General features: G+C 38.1%; 1 protein-coding gene across 1 annotated transcript in view; it reads right to left on the bottom strand.

Annotated features, from left to right (window-relative positions):
* The window catches only part of LOC142150418 (uncharacterized), a 74,540-nt gene extending 54,135 nt beyond the window's left edge, over positions 1 to 20,405 (bottom strand). Inside the window, 7 exon segments of the mRNA XM_075205612.1 lie at positions 6,467 to 6,521; positions 6,523 to 8,116; positions 9,556 to 9,667; positions 9,831 to 9,928; positions 10,048 to 10,127; positions 10,250 to 10,447; positions 20,370 to 20,405. Of these exon segments, the coding sequence (XP_075061713.1) occupies positions 6,467 to 6,521; positions 6,523 to 8,116; positions 9,556 to 9,658 (1,752 nt within the window). The 5' untranslated portion in view covers positions 9,659 to 9,667; positions 9,831 to 9,928; positions 10,048 to 10,127; positions 10,250 to 10,447; positions 20,370 to 20,405.
* Positions 20,406 to 22,124: the final 1,719 nt, after the last annotated feature.

Genomic DNA, 22,124 nt, shown 5'->3' with positions numbered 1-22,124 from the left:
ACGGTGTCGAAAGCCGCTGAGAGATCCAAGAGAATGAGAAGGGAGAAGTGGCCCCTAGCTTTGGCAGAGGGGAGATCGTTGGTGACTATGGCCAGGGCAGTTTCAGTGGAGCGGAGGGGGCGGAAGCCAGATTGGAGAGGATGAAGGAGGGAGTGATCAGAGAGGTAGGTGGAGAGGCGGCTGCAGACGAGCCTCTCAAGTATTTTGGAGGCAAATGGGAGAAGAGAGATGGGGCGATAGTTGGAGAGAGAGGTGGGGTCGAGATGAGGTTTCTTAAGAATGGGGGATACAAGAGCGTGTTTGAAGGAGGAGGGGAAGATGCCGGTGGAGAGGGAGAGGTTGAAGAGGTGGGCGAGGTGGGAGCAGGTGGCGGTGGAAAGGGAGCGAAGGAGGTGGGAGGGGATGGGGTCCAGGGGACAGGAAGACGGAGGAGAGGATGAAATGAGAGAGTGGACTTCTTCTCCCGTAGTGGGGCGGAAGGAGAAGAGGGAGTGGTGGCTAGAGGGAGGGTGGTGATTGCGGGCGGGGGAGGATGATTTGGGATGAACAAAATGCCAACCACCTTCCATCGTGTGGTTGGTCACCTGCTAGAAGAGTGTAAAGGCTTTGCTTAGGCTTATTTGGGTGACATTGCCATTTTCAGTAAAACCTGGGAGGACCATCTGAACCATGTAGGGCAGATGTTGGAAAATATTCAGTGGGCAGGTCAGAGGTACAGTACCTGGGGCATCTATTGGGGGGAGGTAGGGTTAAGCCAGAACCAGCTAAGGTAGAGACTGGCACCAGCCCACAACCCAAAGACAAGTATTGGCATTCTTAGTGATCGCAGGGTACTACAGACGTTTCGTCCCAGACTTTAGTACTATAGCAAAGCCCCTGACCGATCTAAGAAAAAACTCCACAAGGTAGTGGACTGGACACCGGCTAGTGAGCTGGCATTTCAGTCATTAAAGGAAGCCCTGGTTTGTGCTCCAGTACGGTTGGCGCCCAGTTATGACAAGGACTTTATTGTGCAAACTGATGCATCACAGTACGGGTTGGGAGCAGTACTTAGCCAGGGGGAGCCAGATGGGCAGAAGCCCCCTGTGGCCTATTTGACCAGAAAATTGCTAAACAGGGAGGTGAGGTATGCCATGATTTTAAAGGAATGTTTGGCAATTGTTTGGGCAGTGAAGTAACTTCAGTCTTATTTGTACGGATGACATTTTACTGTGGTGATGGTGACTAACCATAATCCTTTAAAGTGGCTACAAAACACCTCAGGGGAGAATGGCAGACATTTAAGGTGAAGGCTTGCATTTCAAGTTTATGACAAGCAAGGAAAGGCCCGCAGCAATGCGGACGGACTGTATCAGCAGGAAGAGCCAGATCCCCAGCGTCACCTCCAGTAACCCCAAGAGACTGCGTGACTGGGGCCAAATCATGGAGACATGGCCCACTGTTTGCTTGCATGGACAAGGGGGGATGAATGTGGCTGGATCACATAGGAATAACATATTGTAGATATTTATTTTAATTAGGAGTGCAGTTCACCTCTGTATATCATTGTAAATGTACTTTTTTTTTTTATATTAGTATGTTTTGTATGGAAATGTATTGATCTTAGAGATGGTATGTAATGTTTCAGTTTTGTAACTTTCCAATAGGAAGTCCCAAGTAAGCATATAAGTGGAAGGGATGTGTTTTTACAACTGTCTGGAGACAGGTAATCTCATGTTAATTAGACCTTTTCATTACTGAATGGCCATGTCTGTTGAGTCTGAAAGTACAAGGGGGGTAATTTCAACAGATTAATTACACTTGCATAAATTCCAACTCATGTCATCTAGCAAAGCACACGTTGAGATTACATTACAAGGATACATACAATATACATTGTTATTTTCTGTTGAATCATGTATGACAATCAGTCATTAGATATACTACATAATCGTCACACCCTACTATAGATACTAAGCTCATACTTTCCAGTAAATGCTATATTGATATTCAGGACCCAAGAAGCAACACTAGGAAAAATGTCAATAAGTGTTTTGTTGATTACTTTCTCAATTCTGGATAATGAAATATAATAATTTTAATATATATCAATAAAATGTTGATTTTAATGGAAATGGATAGTCATTGTGCACCACCAACAACCTCTTATTTCTTGTTCTTTTATCAAATAGTTGGGTATCATTTATGTTCATTCACTGAATAATATACTTTTTAATGTGCTGATGGAGGATGCCGCTAGTATTGTTGCGATTTAACTGAACCTTACATTGTAAAATATTTTAATGTGCTGATTGACCTGCAGAGGAAAACTGAGTTTGGATTTTATGCTGGAAAATTTGTTCACATTTTTGATTCTTCTGAATAACATGTTATGGGAATTTTGTCACTCTCAATGTGAAGGATGACAAAAAATTGTCCACGAAAATTACTGAAATGTAAATTTAAGAAAAATGGCATTGCAGTTTATAAGATCCATGCATGTCTGTAGTACAACCTGTAAGTGATTAGAGGTCAGCACAGGACATACTTCTGCTCTCTCCTCTTATCTTGTTAAATATAGATTACTATTAATACCCACATCTGGCTATTAGATGGGGGCTGTATCTGGCATCTCTATGTAATGGAGATGGGAAACTTCACCTAATAGTCCCCAGCTGGATAACAGTATGGCCTATGTATTCACACCCCCCATAGTGGAGGCCAGGTAGGTTTAGTCCTTTCCCACTCATCCCTGTAATGTATACAGTAACCATCTGACACTGTAAAAGTAGATTTCAGGTTAAAAGTCAGGTATCCAGGCTTTTCAAGCTGTTTGGGATTCAGCTTCAGTCTTGGAGACCCAGAACTTAGGTTGGATCCCAAATCTGAAATTGGCTGTCACTGTGAATAGGCAGTGACAAGAAGTTCTCATTGTAACCAGGAGATATGTATGGACTAAGTATGGACCATTTCATAGCGACGCTTATTAATAAAGTTCATTGCGCTTGTTGACTCACGTTATATTTGAATCAATGATCTAATCTTAGGGCATCTTGATCAAACCACTCAATTATCTCTTAATCCAAATTAGCCAAAATATTCCAAAGTTGTTTAAAAAAACTAGAAAGAAAAAAAATAAACCCACTCGAGTATGTTTATGAGGTAGAGAATTTAGACTGTAAGACCCACTGGGACAGACACTGATGCGAGTGATTAAACCTGATCTGTAAAGCATAATAAAATATTAATGAGAATACAATAAATGTTTAATATACATCATACAAATAGAAAAATGAATATATGCAAATATTTAAAAAGGCATTTTTTGGGTTTAATTTTCAATGCAAACCGTTGAGTCTTCAGTGGAATTACTACTGCCGTCTACTTTCTTATAAACTTTTACTGCTTTTTTGTAATTAGCAATAGTGTTGACTCACAAAATTAAAAAAACAAAAATCGATTCAGAGAATTAATGGTTAATATAACCTTTGGGCAGAAAATCCTGTGCAGCCCAAAGCCATCTTTCTCTTTCTGGTGTGACTAATGGTAACTAGAGGCTGTTTGCCAGCAGTGTGTTCAAGTTTTTGCTGTTTAAATTTGCACTTCTTTTCGTGCTCTCCTCTCTCTTCTAAAAGCAGGAAACCTAGCCTGGAACTACACAGGATTGAGCCAGAGTCTATATTGTGGTCCTAGCCAAAAGCACGGCAACCAGCCCAGGGTCGCTAGTACAGGGGCTGATGTATAATCAGCATGTGGTTTTTTTGGACTCCTTGTTTATTGTATAATGACAATAGTGAGGTGGAATGTTTGTCACCGCTTGGGGATCAACTACATATTCTTTAGTGGTTTAAATCACTGTCAAAAACAAGATGGCTAAGAACATCCCCTTTCCAGCACTAGGGCTAGTTGTAATTAGCTTCAAAGGGCCTGATTCATTTAGGAAATTAGGCAAGAAATTTCTTACTTAAATCTCCTGGACAAAACCATGTTAAAATGCAAGGAGTGAAAATTAGTTTTATATTTTGCACATAAGTTAAATACTGACTGTTTTTTTCATGTAGCACAAATATCAACTTTTAATTTCAGTGTACAAATAAGCTATCAAGTATTTGTGTGCTACATGAAAAAACAGTCAGTATTTAACTTATGTGCAAAATAGCAAACCTTGCATTTTAACATGGTTTTGTCCAGCAGACTTAAGTAAGAAATTTCTTGCCTAAGTTCCTTAAATGAATCAGGCCCAGAGAGTCTATCTCTGGAAACATGTATTACATGAAGCAAAGTCTATTGTTTTATCATATAACTAGTGAACAAAAAGCAACGACGGTTACAAACTGGGTTATTAATTTAATGAGACAATGTACAAAATAGACTAAGTGGTATTTATCAAACTTTTTAAAATGGAAAAGTGGAGGATCTGATTGGCTGCTATGGGCAACACCTCCACTTTTTTTTCCCGAAGGTTTGATAAATCTACTCCCAAGCGATAACAGCACAGGGCAAGTTGCTAATACAACTGACGCTATGGAATGTCTGGAAAGAAATTCAGGAAATTACACAATATAGAAACCTATTTAGGGACCACTAAAGGGAATAACAACATAATGGATCATATACTGATAACCAACTTCATGCACCCCCATTCCCCACATGTACACTCTCCCCTGCATATTTTATACAAGCTTTCCCTTTATCAGCTGCTCCCTTCCTTCATTGTTTACCTCTTGCTTAATTAATATTAATATAAACCAGTCATCTTGCTTGGGAATTATAGAATTTATCACTTTATTTGTGTACTGACAACATAATTACATGCCATGTCCATATATGTACAGTGCTGTATTTCATCTACTTATTCACTGTATAAAGAATAAAAAGTATACAAAACACACCTAAATCATATTCCATACACCAGTGTGCACAATACCTGAGGTATAATAAAACATACAACAGCTATATACCTCATATTGCATATAAAGAGCTGCAACTATAAGACAATATTATAATATTTAAGTAGTTACATATATATCATTGTCACATAAATTAAAATACAGATGTCACCAACACACAGTGCTGGCAGCCAATTTGTGGTCATTATATCAACATTTTCTTTGTTTTCTCCAAACATACTGCTTCATGTCTTAATTTATGAGTAAGGAGACATGTGGACAGTATTTACTATGTGTCAAATTTGTGTGTATTTATGTCCCTATAAATGTGTTTTTCTGTATTCAGTGTGGCTGGAAGGTACAAAGGTGTCACATTCCAAACTGTAGGCTGAGGTCACCTCTAAGTAAGTGTAAAGTAAATGACCCATGCACTCACTTAGTAAACTAGGAAGGCCCCTGAAAAGACACACTCTCCACCCTTTAAACCTCACTTAAATGTATCACACTGTAATCTTATTTTCACACGCGGGCACAATACATGGTGCATGAGTGAGACCACATTCATCAAGGAACACCAAAACCCTATTAGCTCCTCCCATAAGGAGCCGCCCTGCTGACACATCCTGAATCACTAAGTAACACACGTACCTGTATAAATGGATGTCACATTGCATCACAAAATTGCATTTGCACTGTGGCCATTTTTTTTTTTGGGGCATCTTTATAAATGACACCTAGTGAGATATTAACAAAGACATAACTCATTATATAATCCATGCCTCATCTGACATGGATTTAGTTTTGGTACAACTATATAAATTGGATGAATATTATTAGTGTATGATTTGTATACAGACTGAATATATTCAAAGTCTGTATTTCGTGTATAGGGTTAAACGCTTCTTTGAGTCTTTGAATAGAGGGCCTTAGGTTACAGCATATTCCAATTGAAGCCAGATGTTTTAAGTGGACATGTAAAGGTCACACATGCTCTTTGACATGGAAATATAGAATTTATTTTTTTAAATGTCTGTTAAAAGTATTTATGTTTGATTTCTTGTCATCTGTTGTGTATTATTTCAAGGGATGAGATATGGATAGTGACGTATGTTACAGGGGTGGGTTTTCATGTATGTATTCTGTTCCTCTACTAATTTGAAGTAGTCTTGTTCTATACAGAATCAAGACTCTATGCAATGCATATTTGCGAAATAATAAAGAAACTTTTGCTTTTCACACTGTTTCAAGAGTGCTTCAACACATCATAAATTACAGAGTATGACCAAACATAATGTAATAAGAGTCCTGGATCCCACCTGGCCAATGGCAGGATAAGATATTACTTAGGACAATATGGTCCTGTTATTAGTGTGGAGAGTGCCTGATATATAATAGAATAAGGAAACTGCAGTAAGTTCCACACATGAGCAATATGTTCCAGTCTTATCTTACTTACACATATTCCACACATGCCTGTGGAAGGCAATTATATTGATGCTGTGAATTGTCCTCCATAACTCAGTGGTTGAGTATAGCTGCAATTCTGTTTCATGTCTAACAGCTCATGAAAATCACTTTACTTTTCAGTGAATTCTCCAATGTGATTTTTGTGTAATCATTTCATACTCAGAACATGGAAATGGTTTCTCACCTGTGAGTTCTCTGATGTCTACTAAATTGTGATCTGTCTGCAAAACTTTTCCCACACTCAGAACATGAAAATGGTTTCTCACCTGTGTGAATTCTCTGATGTGTCACAAGATATGAATTATGTGTAAAACATTTCCCACACTCAGAACATGAAAATGGTTTCTCACCTGTGTGACTTCTCTGGTGTACAACAAGATACCATTTACATGTAAAACATTCCCCACATTCAAAACACGGAAATGGTCTCTCACCTGTGTGAGTTATCTGATGTGTAACAAGATGTGATTTATGTGTAAAACATTTCCCACACTCAGAACATGAAAATGGTTTTACACCTGTGTGACTTCTCTGATGCACAACAAGATTCGATTTACGTGCAAAACATTTCCCACACTCAGAACATGGAAATGGTTCCTCACCTTTGTGCCTTCCTTGATGTACAATAAGATATGATTTATGTGTAAAAAATTTCCCACACACAGAACAAGAAAATGGTTTCTCACCTGTGTGAGTTATCTGATGTGTTACAAGATGTGATTTTCGTGTAAAACATTTCCCACACTCAGAACATGAAAATGGTTCCTCACCTGTGTGACTTTTCTGGTGTTCAACAAGATACCATTTACATGTAAAACATTCCCCACATTCAGAACACGGAAACGGTCTCTCACCTGTGTGAGTTATCTGATGTGTAACAAGAAGTGATTTACGTGTAAAACATTTCCCACACTCAGAACATGAAAATGGTTTTACACCTGTGTGACTTCTCTGATGCACAACAAGATTCGATTTACGTGCAAAACATTTCCCACACTCAGAACATGGAAATGGTTCCTCGCCTTTGTGCCTTCCCTGATGTACAATAAGATACGATTTACGTGAAAAACATTCCCCACACTCAGAACATGAAAATGGTTGCTCACCTCCGTGAGTTATCTGATGTGTAACAAGATATGATTTATTTGTAAAACATTTCCCACACTCAGAACATGAAAATGGTTTCTCACCTGTGTGAGTTAACTGATGTGTAACAAGATGTGATTTTCGTGTAAAACCTTCCCCACATTCAGAACATGGAAACGGTCTCTCACCTGTGTGAGTTATCTGATGTGTAACAAGATGTGATTTACGTGTAAAACATTTCCCACACTCAGAACATGAAAATGGTTTTACACCTGTGTGACTTCTCTGATGCACAACAAGATTCGATTTACGTGCAAAACATTTCCCACACTCAGAACATGGAAATGGTTCCTCGCCTTTGTGCCTTCCCTGATGTACAATAAGATATGATTTATTTGTAAAACATTTACCACACTCAGAACACGGAAATGTTTTTCCACCTGTATGAGTTTTCTGATGTCTAACAAAGACTGAATGAGCTGTACTATGTGTAGCAATATCTGAATTATCTGGAGAGCACTCCTCAATATTAGAGGGATCTAAAGATATATCTGCATTGTGAAGTACGTCATATATATTTTGATTAATGCGATTTTCTGCTGGAGAATCCTGTATGGTGTTATTATCTTCAATTTTAAGTTCTGGAGACAAAATGAGATGTCCTTCCGAGGTATTACTGCTTTTGTGTCCATCTGCTGGATAAAAAAATCAAGGAGATAGACAAATTGGGCCTTATCAAGCAAAGCAAAAACAAAGTGTAAATTTGCTCCTGGATAAACCGAGTTACAATGCAAGGGGTGCAAATTATTTTATTATTCTTCATGTAAGGAAAATGCTGGCTGAACTTTCATGTAGCACACAAAAACTTGATGGCTTTACTTTTACATTGAAATTTTAAGTTGATCTAGGACATGCCCTACCCCAACTATAAATCTGACCCCACATTTTAAATTTACCTCTTCCCCCTCCAATGCAACATTATTTTGTTAAGGTGCAAATTTACTCCTTTTTTTTTTGCTTTGCTTGCCTTAATGTATCAGGCCCATTGTCTAATGATAGATTATAATGCCTGAAAATTTTCATACTATTACTAGTTTTTTTATTTCAATTTGCAAGCTAAGAAAACTTTATTGCAAACATAAATGTACAAACAGCAAATATGGCTCTTTAGTTGAACAGATAAAACACTGACTGAAAATATAACGTAACCCCATTATCAAGCACATTACATAGACCCACCCATAGTGACATGTAGATTGTACAACTACATTGGGCATCTTCATCCAAAATGCAGACTTTGGTGAGTAATATTTCCTAAGCGTACACACTGCACAGCCAACATCAGAGGACAGGAGGCCTATTTAACCACTGACATTGTGCAACCACAATGTCCATCCAGACACTGCCTCACACACACTGGAGCCTTGGAAGTAGAGAAGACCTGGGCTAAATTAGCAGCACATTCTATCAATGTGTTTACACTACTGGAAGTTCTCCATGTTGAAATATAGCTAGCAAAAGAAAACAACAAAGCAGAGTCTATATCTCCCTCTGGTGAACCTCAGGTAGCATAGTTCTACTGCCAGTGTCATGCTACTAATTTAGATTGAAGCTTCGGTATGGACAAGCAGTAAGAGGGAAAGAAAGCAACAGGATAGAGCAGGAGAGCAAAGTATAAAATAGCAAAAGAAATATAGCATCACAGAATGATGAGGGCACAGAGTGGAGGAGAACATAGGGACAAGAGAATTAAGTATAGTACTGTAGTGTTAGCATACACATATTGAGAATCAAACATTCAGGTATTACACAAGGAAGATAATGGGTATCATGAGGATCATGTGTAATGTCACGCTGGCTCTCATCTCATTGACTGTGATTCCATCACTATAGTAATGTCCATTTGATGTTTGAGAATCTCCAGTGTGTGTGAGGAGGAGACTGGTCAGATCTCTGGGCTGGTAGTAGAGATTGACAAGATGTGAGGAGGAGAACAAGAGTCTAATAGTAGCTGATGGTTCCTGACTCCCCCATTGGGCAGAAACTTTTTACTAATTAGTTTGTACTGACAAAGCAGGGTGTATAATAAGAGATTGACAAGGAGAATGTGTGACTTTTTTCTATAATTACTCACCCGTGCTGATATCTGTAGGGATTTTCTCCTCCTTACACTGCTGATCACTCCTCACACACTTCTCTTCTTCTCCGTCTATATCTTCTACCTTAATGTCAGTCATCTCTGCACCCTACATTAACCACAAAATAATAAAAATAACACTTTCATAATGTCTGATTTTATTGAGATAAAACAGAAGAATATTAATAGGTATAAGACCCCAACCACTGCTCTACAACTTATACAGTGAAAAGTAACTTTGGTATTCTGGTGAGACCCTCAGTTCCATCTACCTGATACTTCTGCCGGATACTGTAATTTCCTTCATTACAACTTTGTGAATAAAGAGGATGGGGACATCTTTCTGAGGTATTTCTGCTACTGTATCCATCTGCAGAAGACACACAGTGACTGAACACATTGTTTATAGATGATAATCAGATTATGTGTGTATCTAGGTATCCCTGAAACCTGCTCTGTCCTTTACAATAAATGATAGTCACCTCTTACCCAGTGATGGGAGCGGCCAGTGATACTCCGTCTCTCACGTCCTTGTACAGACCCTTGTTTCCTTCTATATTCTCCCACTCCTGCATGGAGAAAGACATTAATATCCTAACACTTTATAGGAAATTGACACACACAGTGATATAGTTATCATCCAAATACATTCCCTGGTGTTACTGTATAATGTCCCATTCCCAGCAGTCACCTCTCCAGTCACCAGATGGATTATCTTGTTGGTGAGTCCCAGGATCTTCTAGTCATTGTTCCTGTCATGTATCAGTGAGTGAGGTGGAGGCACTGTGATGAGGATCTGGGTCCTGCTCAATCTTCCTGACACACGTGGATGGCTCTGGGTGTCATAAAGTCAACGGATGTATTATTCACAACTGTGTAACCCGGTGTACTGTGAGAGATATCATCATCATCATCATCATCATCATCATCATTTATTTATATAGCGCCAACATATTCCGTAGCGCTTTACAATTGGGGACAAACGTAATAAACTAATAAACAAACTGGGTAAAACAGACAAAGAGGTGAGAAGGCCCTGCTCGCAAGCTTACAATCTATGGGATCAATACAAAGTCAACTTCCCCTTTTTTATATATTACAAAAAATACAACAGTATTTTAAAAATACAATCCCTATCCTATATTTAACAATTTCCTATATACAGAAAAGTTAAGTATATATAGCACATGCCTCTCTTTCAGTTTGATAAAGAAATTATGGTATTATTTCCAGGTTTCATTTAAATGATTTATTGCAATAATGTCTCCTCAATCAAGCATGAATGCAGAGTAATCGTGACATAGATGTATATAAATAACATGGCATTCATACATAATTAGGTGTGCATAAAGTACAGCATATTATGACATAAATCAGAGATACTAACTAATCTTCATACTTCTCCAGTTCAGTTTTCATCCCTCTGCCCAGTGGTTCCTCCACACACTGTTCCCTTACACTACTCTGCCTGACCAACCATATTCTGCTACTTGCCCAAACTATCACTGATACCTCTACAGCCAATTTATTGCCTCACTTCCAGTCTATCATTACCCTTAGCAGTGCTGCATGTTAATGCTACCTCCTATAACTCCACTTCATCATCATACCCAGCTATAACCTTCTTCCACCCATAAACTCTCTGTTCACCCCCTATTATTAATCAATATTGTTTATTAATTTCCTCCAACAACCCTTCACTACATCAGTGACCGGATGGGCTTACCTTGTCACCCGGTCATTGAGGGGGAAGGGGGGGGGGCGGGGATCTTCTTCCACAGTTTATCTGGGTTTCTTTCACACCATAAGAAACTCCTATTTGCTGACTGCGAATACCAACTGTACAACATTGTTGGAGAATCTCGCTGCCACCACTAGGCTCCTTTACCGGCACCTAGAACCGCTTACTTCTGGGTGGCTGATATAGCTGCTGAAGAGCCTCTTTGCTGTGAATTGGTTGATACCTCCTGACCACTTGCTATCGATTATGACTGCTGTTAACGGCAGAGCGTTGACATAGAGACACTAGGATCAACACAGATTAGAGTGTAAGCTCTTATCTGTTGGTCATAGGTTACAGCAGGCAATAGCCATCAGGGAGAATCTTCAAGCAGTGATGCTTATTGCTCACAATAAGTTGTAAGTACTAATAATTATCCAGAAGTACAGATTGTATACTACATTATATGGTCAAACAGAGCTCTTTTTCTACAGTTTCTGACACACGTCGGCAGGGTGTAACCCAGCCCCCTGATCCTATCTGGCACCACAAACTCTGAGATATTACATCCCATGTGATCCTATCACATCCCATGTGATCCAAATCACTTGCACTGTCTACTAATTGGAATACATTTATACAATAAGTTATGTACTAGTGATCTAGCCACAATGTCATAAACATATTCGGACCATGGCCTTATCTGTGAGGAGTTTGTATGTCCTCACCGTGTTTGCGTGGGTTTCCTCCAGGTACTCCAGTTTCCTCCCACCCTCCAAAAACATACTAATAGGTTAATTGGCTGCTATCAAAATGACCTTAGTCTGTGTGTGTGTGTGTGTGTGTGTGTTAGGGAATTTAGACTGTAAGCTCCAATGGGGCAGGGACTGATGTGAGTTCTCTGTACAGCGCTGCGGAATTAGTCGCGCTATATAGATAAAAGATGATGATAATTTCTCCACCTGAACTCTGCTCCCTTTCCTTTCCTGCCAACTGGTTATATTCTGCCTACTTTGTCTCTGTCGCTTTCATCATCAGCTTTTTTATAGGGTTGAATTTCAGCTAGGTGTGCTATAAAAAACCCAAAAACGAAATGTCCATGTAACAACAATTATTATATTGCGCCAGTTCCAGTGTGTAATGAAAGATGGTAGCACTTGTGTGTGTTTTCTGTAGATGGCTGACTCACACTGTCTGCTCTAACTTTGCACTTCCTGTTTTATCATTACACCTGTTCCTGCAACAAAGAACAAGTGCAGTAGCAGAGATTGTCTTCTCTGTGATTCAGCCTGGGGCATTTCAGTTTCAGTGCTTTCTTTTTCCATTACCATTTCCTCCCACTCATCCTGCCACTAGGTGGGGAGATCTGTAGAGATAAACTACAGCTATGTCGCTCCTCCTCAGGTATTGGTATTTTCTAACACTGGAAGACTAGTTTTAGAGTAAAGTTGTGGCTTATACCCACCTGATGGCAGGAAGGACCGAATTCTATTCCTACCCACTGCTTAGTACAGCAGCTAGATAAGGGGTCACTGTAAGGCCACACACATGGACTGAGGACTACAGTTAGGTTGCCAGAAACCTGGATCTGAGTAATATTTCACAATTAGAAAAAAAGTCTCTTTAAATAGAAATAAAAAATAGTTTCAATCTAAACAAGAGCTAATATTTCAACTGCACTTGAGGTGCAGTATGGAGACAGTGTGATGGTTTGGGCAATGTTCTGCTCGGAAACCTTGGGTCCTGGCATTCTTGTGGATGTTGGGGCGCCACATATCACCTACCTAGACATTGTGGTAGACCAAGTACGAGAATGAGAATGACCGTAGAGGAGACAAGACGTAGAAATAATAGATGCGTAGATATATATATTTGTACTCGGAAGCCTTATAGAAGTGACCAGAGTCTCTCTATATTATAAGAGGAGCATAGATAAGTAAATACCTGTTGGTTGCAGCCATTATCAACTGTGAGTACCTGCATATACCATCTGCTGTCAGTTGTATGATAAAACCAACACATTCGCTAACTTTAAAATGTGATTCTTGGCATAACATCCATAACCACCACCACTGACAATTATCACAGACATCTGCCCATATGTTCTGCCAATAAAAGGATCTGCTGCTAATGTCTAGGAGCCAGATACCACAGGACACCATCTGAGGTCTTGTGGAGTCCATACCTTAGGCAGGTGATTTTAATGTTGAGGGCTGATCAGCGTACAGGATGAACTGGTGGATACATATAGGATATAGGTATGACTTAATGGTCTGAAAATAATCATGGGGTTATACATGGAAAAGTAAGTTTCTTATTATTTTTTGCTCTCTTATCCAAATAAAGAAGGATAGATATTTTAAAGCACTACCACAATAGAAAGCCATATCTCTCACGAAAATGCTATTTAAACTCACCTGGACCTAACATATAAAAATGTTACATCTGGCTCATTTTGAGCCTAACATCAACTACATGGCTGTGTGCTACCCGGCAATACAACCTGCAGCATTCGCTGCCCCTGACGACAGCATATGAATAAGGCCTGGTGCAGCTGTCTGTACTCCCACTAAGTGATTAGCGATCCAGGCCTGATGTGTACTCCCAAACACTCGGACAGAATATGCAGAGAATATCCAGAGAACGGTGAGCAACAATTTACATCCTGAACCATGCTACTGCTGAACATCTATTTGTACGGATAGTCTCACATTACTTGATGTCTGACATATCTGGTGGGTCTCCACAGTGGTCACCTCCTCCTACATCTCATCCTGACAGAGCCTCCACTTCAGACTGCCCTATCTGTTGTTATAATCGACTCTAGGAAGCAGAGCTGGGCTTAACAAACCACACTGGCCTGCATGTAAGCTCACCGGCTTCTGCCCACCAACAAGGCTCTACAGTCACTCAGTTGAATCCAAGCTGTACCTCCTCCCTGCAGATCAGTTGCGCTAACCTCAGCGGACTTCCCTCCCACCTGCAATGCCACTTGTTACGGGCCCTGCTACCCCCCTTCCCAAATTCCAGCCCTCTCTGCATTAAGGAATCTGAGCTCAGAGCGAACCATTCCAAGTCCATTGTGTGAGCCAACCTCACGAAAAGTCGCATAGCTCCCTCGTCACTCCTAATAACAGGAATCCCTCTTCCTTGTCCCTTTACCACCTCCTCACGACTGAACTCACACCTAGCTGACAACTCACCACATGCAAATCAATAAAGATCAAAGTTATCAAGAAAACAAAAGAAACATGTTTTTGTTGACTAATGTAAGCAATACAATACAGTGTATATTGAGACCTGTTTAAATCCTCGTCATATATCACTGTACACACCCCACAAATCTATATAATAACATAATATAATATGGATATAATACACAGTGTGTGCTGGGAACTGTCTTATTCCTCCTCATATATCACTGTACAGACCCCTCTCCTCTATATAATAATAATAATAATAATAACATTATATAATATAGATATAATACAAAGTGTGTGCTGGGAACTGTCTTATTCCTCCTCATATATCACTGTACAGACCCCTCTCCTCTATATAATAATAATAACATAATATAATATAGATATAATACACAGTGAGTGCTGGGAACTGTCTTATTCCTCCTCATATATCACTGTACAGACCCCTCTCCTCTATATAATAACATAATATAATATGGATATAATACACAGTGTGTGCTGGGAGCTGTCTTATTCCTCCTCATATATCACTGTACAGACCCCTCTACTCTATATAATAATAATATAGTATGGATATAATACACAGTGTGTGCTGGGATCGGTCTTATTCCTCCTCATATATCACTGTACAGAACCCTCTCCTCTATACAATAATAATATAATATAATATGGATATAATACACAGTGTGTGCTAGGAACTGTCTTATTCCTCCTCATATATCATTGTACAAACCCCTCTCCTCTATATAATAATAATAATAATAATAATAATAATAATAATAATATAATATGGATATAATACACAGTGTGTGCTGGGAGCTGTCTTATTCCTCCTCATATATCACTGTACAGACGCCTCTCCTCTATATAATAATAATAATATAATATAATATGGATATAATACACAGTGTGTGCTGGGAGATTTCTTATTCCTCCTCATATATCACTGTACAGACCCCTCTCCTCTATATAATAATAATAACATAATATAATATAGATATAATACACAGTGAGTGCTGGGAACTGTCTTATTCCTCCTCATATATCACTGTACAGACCCCTCTCCTCTATATAATAACATAATATAATATGGATATAATACACAGTGTGTGCTGGGATCGGTCTTATTCCTCCTCATATATCACTGTACAGAACCCTCTCCTCTATACAATAATAATATAATATAATATGGATATAATACACAGTGTGTGCTAGGAACTGTCTTATTCCTCCTCATTTATCATTGTACAAACCCCTCTCCTCTATATAATAATAATAATAATAATAATAATAATAATATAATATGGATATAATACACAGTGTGTGCTGGGAGCTGTCTTATTCCTCCTCATATATCACTGTACAGACCCCTCTCCTCTATATAATAATAATAATATAATATAATATGGATATAATACACAGTGTGTGCTGGGAGATTTCTTATTCCTCCTCATATATCACTGTACAGTCCCCTCTTCTCTATATAATAATAATAATATAATATGGATATAATACACAGTGTGTGCTGGGAACTGTCTTATTCCTCCTCATATATCACTGTACAGACCCCTCTCCTCTATATAGTAATAATATAATATGGATATAATACACAGTGTGTGCTGGGAGCTGTCTTATTCCTCCTCATATATCACTGTACAGACCCCTCTCCTCTATATAATAATAATAATATAATATAATATGGATATAATACACAGTGTGGGCTAGGAGCTGTCTTATTCCTCCTCACATATCACTGTACAGACCCCTCTCCTCTATATAATAATATAATATGGATATAATACACAGTGTGTGCTGGGAACTGTCTTATTCCTCCTCATATATAACTGTACAGACCCCTCTCCTCTATATAATAATAATAATATAATATGGATATAATACACAGTGTGTGCTGGGAGATGTCTTATTCCTCCTCATATATCACTGTACAGACCCCTCTCCTCTATATAATAATAATAATAATAATAATCATAATATAATATGGATATAATACACAGTGTGTGCTGGGAGCTGTCTTATTCCTCCTCATATATCACTGTACAGACCCCTCTCCTCTATATAATAACATAATATAATATGGATATAATACACAGTGTGTGCTCGGAGCTGTCTTATTCCTCCTCATATATCAGTGTACAGACCCCTTCCCTATATATAATAATAACATAATATAATATGGATATAATACACAGTGTGTGCTGGGAGCTGTGTTATTCATCCTCATATAGCACTGTACAGACCCCTTCCCTATACATAATAATAACATAATATAATATGGATATAATACACAGTGTGTGCTGGGAGCTGTCTTATTCCTCCTCATATATCACTGTACAGACCCCCTCCTCTATATAATAATAATAACATAATATAATATGGATATAATACACAGTGTGTGCTGGGAGCTGTCTTATTCCTCCTCATATGTCACTGTACAGACCCCTCCTCTATATAATAATAATAATATAAAATGTATATAATACACAGTGTGTGCTGGGAGCTGTCTTATTCCTCCTCATATATCACTGTACAGACCCCTCTCCTCTATATAATAATAACATAATATAATATGGATATAATACAGTGTGTACTGGGAGCTGTCTTATTCCTCCTCATATATCACTGTACAGACCCCTCTCCTCTATATAATAATAATAATATAATATGGATATAATACACAGTGTGTGCTGGGAGCTGTCTTATTCCTCCTCATATATCACTGTACAGACCCCTCTCCTCTATATAATAATAACATAATATAATATGGATATAATACAGTGTGTACTGGGAGCTGTCTTATTCCTCCTCATATATCACTGTACAGACCCCTCTCCTCTATATAATAATAACATAATATAATATGGATATAATACACAGTGTGTGCTGGGAGCTGTCTTATTCCTCCTCATATATCACTGTACAGACCCCTCTCCTCTATATAATAACATAATATAATATGGATATAATACACAGTGTGTGCTCGGAGCTGTCTTATTCCTCCTCATATATCAGTGTACAGACCCCTTCCCTATATATAATAATAACATAATATAATATGGATATAATACACAGTGTGTGCTGGGAGCTGTGTTATTCATCCTCATATAGCACTGTACAGACCCCTTCCCTATACATAATAATAACATAATATAATATGGATATAATACACAGTGTGTGCTGGGAGCTGTCTTATTCCTCCTCATATATCACTGTACAGACCCCCTCCTCTATATAATAATAATAACATAATATAATATGGATATAATACACAGTGTGTGCTGGGAGCTGTCTTATTCCTCCTCATATGTCACTGTACAGACCCCTCCTCTATATAATAATAATAATATAAAATGTATATAATACACAGTGTGTGCTGGGAGCTGTCTTATTCCTCCTCATATATCACTGTACAGACCCCTCTCCTCTATATAATAATAACATAATATAATATGGATATAATACACAGTGTGTGCTGGGAGCTGTCTTATTCCTCCTCATATATCACTGTACAGACCCCTCTCCTCTATATAATAATAACATAATATAATATGGATATAATACAGTGTGTGCTGGGAGCTATCTTATTCCTCCTCATATATCACTGTACAGACCCCTCTCCTCTATATAATAATAACATAATAAAATATGGATATAATACAGTGTGTGCTGGGAGCTGTCTTATTTCTCTTCATATATCACTGTACAGACCCCTCTCCTCTATATAATAATAACATAATATAATATGGATATAATACACAGTGTGTGCTGGGAGCTGTCTTATTCCTCCTCATATATCACTGTACAGACCCCTCTCCTCTATATAATAATAACATAATATAATATGGATATAATACAGTGTGTGCTGGGAGCTGTCTTATTCCTCCTCATATATCACTGTACAGACCCCTCTCCTCTATATAATAATAACATAATAAATTATAGATATAATACACAGTGTGTGCTGGGAGATGTCTTATTCCTCCTCATTTATCACTGTACAGACCCCTCTCCTCTATATAATAATAACATAATATAATATGTATATAATACACAGTGTGTACTGGGAGCTGACTTATTCCTCCTCATATATCACTGTACAGACCCCTCTCCTCTATATAATAATAACATAATATAATATGGATATAATACACAGTGTGTGCTGGGAGCTGTCTTATTCCTCCTCTATATAATAATAACATAATATAATATGTATATAATACACAGTGTGTACTGGGAGCTTTCTTATTCCTCCTCATATATCGCTGTACAGACCCCTCTCCTCTATATAATAATAACATAATATGTATATAATACACAGTGTGTACTGGGAGCTGTCTTATTCCTCCTCATATATCACTGTACAGACCCCTCTCCTCTATATAATAATAACATAATATAATATGGATATAATACACAGTGTGTGCTGGGAGCTGTCTTATTCCTCCTCATATATCACTGTACAGACCCCTCTCCTCTATATAATAATAACATAATATAATATGGATATAATACAGTGTGTGCTGGGAGCTGTCTTATTCCTCCTCATATATCACTGTACAGACCCCTCTCCTCTATATAATAATAACATAATAAATTATAGATATAATACACAGTGTGTGCTGGGAGATGTCTTATTCCTCCTCATATATCACTGTACAGACCCCTCTCCTCTATATAATAATAACATAATATAATATGTATATAATACACAGTGTGTACTGGGAGCTGACTTATTCCTCCTCATATATCACTGTACAGACCCCTCTCCTCTATATAATAATAACATAATATAATATGGATATAATACACAGTGTGTGCTGGGAGCTGTCTTATTCCTCCTCTATATAATAATAACATAATATAATATGTATATAATACACAGTGTGTACTGGGAGCTGTCTTATTCCTCCTCATATATCACTGTACAGACCCCTCTCCTCTATATAATAATAACATAATATAATATGGATATAATACACAGTGTGTGCTGGGAGCTTTCTTATTCCTCCTCATATATCACTGTACAGACCCCTCTCCTCTATATAATAATAACATAATATAATATGGATATAATACACAGTGTGTGCTAGGTGCTGTCTTATTCCTCCTCATATATCACTGTACAGACCCCTCTCCTCTATATAATAATAACATAATATAATATGAATATAATACACAGTGTGTGCTGGGATCTGTCTTATTCCTCCTCATATATCACTGTACAGACCCCTCTCCTCTATATAATAATAACATAATATAATATGGATATAATACACAGTGTGTGCTGGGATCTGTCTTATTCCTCCTCATATATCACTGTACAGACCCCTCTCCTCTATATAATAATGACATAATATAATATGTATATAATACACAGTGTGTGCTGGGATCTGTCTTATTCCTCCTCATATATCACTGTACAGACCCCTCTCCTCTATATAATAATAACATAATATAATATGAATATAATACACAGTGTGTGCTGGGATCTGTCTTATTCCTCTTCATATATCACTGTACAGACCCCTCTCCTCTATATAATAATAACATAATATAATATGGATATAATACACAGTGTGTGCTGGGATCTGTCTTATTCCTCCTCATATATCACTGTACAGACCCCTCTCCTCTATATAATAATGACATAATATAATATGTATATAATACACAGTGTGTGCTGGGATCTGTCTTATTCCTCCTCATATATCACTGTACAGACCCCTCTCCTCTATATAATAATAACATAATATAATATGTATATAATACACAGTGTGTGCTGGGAGCTGTCTTATTCCTCCTCATATATCACTGTACAGACCCCTCTCCTCTATATAATAATAACATAATATAATATGGATATAATACATTACCTGGGAATATTTCGTTTTATATCACATAAAATGGCGTCGGCAGACTGTGACCACGCCCCCTCCGCAGCGTCCCCCGAGGTCACCAGAGGACAGGATTTAAATTCAATGCGGTGTCTGGGAGACTATAACAAAATGGCCACCGCTCACCTGAAGTGAGGACACTAACAGAATAATTGTTTACTCTAGTGAATAAATTGTTTCAAATCAGACAGGTTCTGCCACTTAGAAGACATTCCCCACATTTTCCTACAGAATTAAAATACAGTGTTTATCCACTGATCGATAGTCTCAATTTGTACTACAAGAAAATGGCCGCCGCTCTCTTACACAATGGACACTTATTGTTCTACCTTATCAGTCTAGTATTTTCTTCTACGTTTTATCCATGTGGAGCAGTGAATACAGAGCACAGTACACAGGAGATATACACAGGTTTTTAAACTTTTTGGAGCACAGTTCGTTTTACAACACACCATTTATTGTTTTCTATATATTTTGCTGTTTGAGAGTGAATTTGCAGGATTTTTAAATAGAATAATTTCATTAAAATATGTTAATTTAATATAAATGATCATTGTGCACCCAGCAGCTGCCTCTTGTTATATCAGCCTAGTCTGACCCTGACACAGTCTCACCTATTATATCTCTTATGTTTCAATCACCCCCTTACTTTTACTAAGTAGTAGTAGTAATTGTGTGTAATATGATCTGTTGTAGATGAATGTCAGAGAATATCTACTGAGATCTAATTATACATAATGGTGTTTTATATGGTATATAATATATAATGGAGTATTATATGGTATAAAATATATAATGGAGTATTATATGGTATAAAATATATAATGGAGTATTATATGGTATATAATATATAATGGAGTATTATATGGTATATAATATATAATGGAGTATTATATGGTATAAAATATATAATGGAGTATTATATGGTATATAATATTAGCACTTCTGCCTCACAGCACTGGGGTCATGAGTTAGTTTCCCGACCATGGCCTCATCTGTGTGGAGTTTGTATGTTCTCCCTGTGTTTGCGTGGGTTTCCTCCGGGTCCTCCGGTTTCCTCCCACACTCCAAAAAAACATACTGGTAGGTTAATTGGCTGCTCTCAAAATTGACCCTAGTCTCTCTCTCTCTCTGTCTGTCTCCCTCTCTGTATAAAAGAAGAAGTTTTACTTGTTTGTAGGCGAATATCTTCCACACCCCTGCACTGATTCAGATGAAACCAGCGTGAAGTGGTCCAGTAGGATCCCGAGCAGATATTAAGGGTTTTAGGAACCAGGTCAGACCTACCGTTGGTGTACACAAGCCAGAAATTTGACCCGCGGAGCCCGTTCTGAGCCTTCTACTGGATGAATTTGGAAAACATCTATATATATAAAATAAGAAGTTTGTTTGTTGGTGAATATCTTCCACACCCCTGCACCGATTGTGATGGAACCAACGTAAGGTGGCCCAGTTGGATCTTTGCCAGGTTAATGGGCTTAGAGTCCATATCGGTCCTCCCATTGGTGTATGTTGTGCAGAATTTCGACTTGGGGAGGCTCTTCTAAGCCTTCCACTTGATGGATTTGGACGAAACTTTCACAGACTGGTAACATTGGATCCCAGAAGACATACGAGAGTGTTGAGGTTCCAGGCAGACCTCCCATTAGTGTATGCTGGCCAAAATTTTGACTTGGGGAGCCTGTTCTGGGCCTTCCAATGGATGGATTTGGTTTGTTTGACTGTCCGGTTATA

This window comes from Mixophyes fleayi, chromosome 4, assembly GCF_038048845.1.
Source record: "Mixophyes fleayi isolate aMixFle1 chromosome 4, aMixFle1.hap1, whole genome shotgun sequence".
NCBI lineage: Eukaryota > Metazoa > Chordata > Amphibia > Anura > Limnodynastidae > Mixophyes > Mixophyes fleayi.
This window is presented reverse-complemented; position numbering and strand designations above follow the sequence as displayed.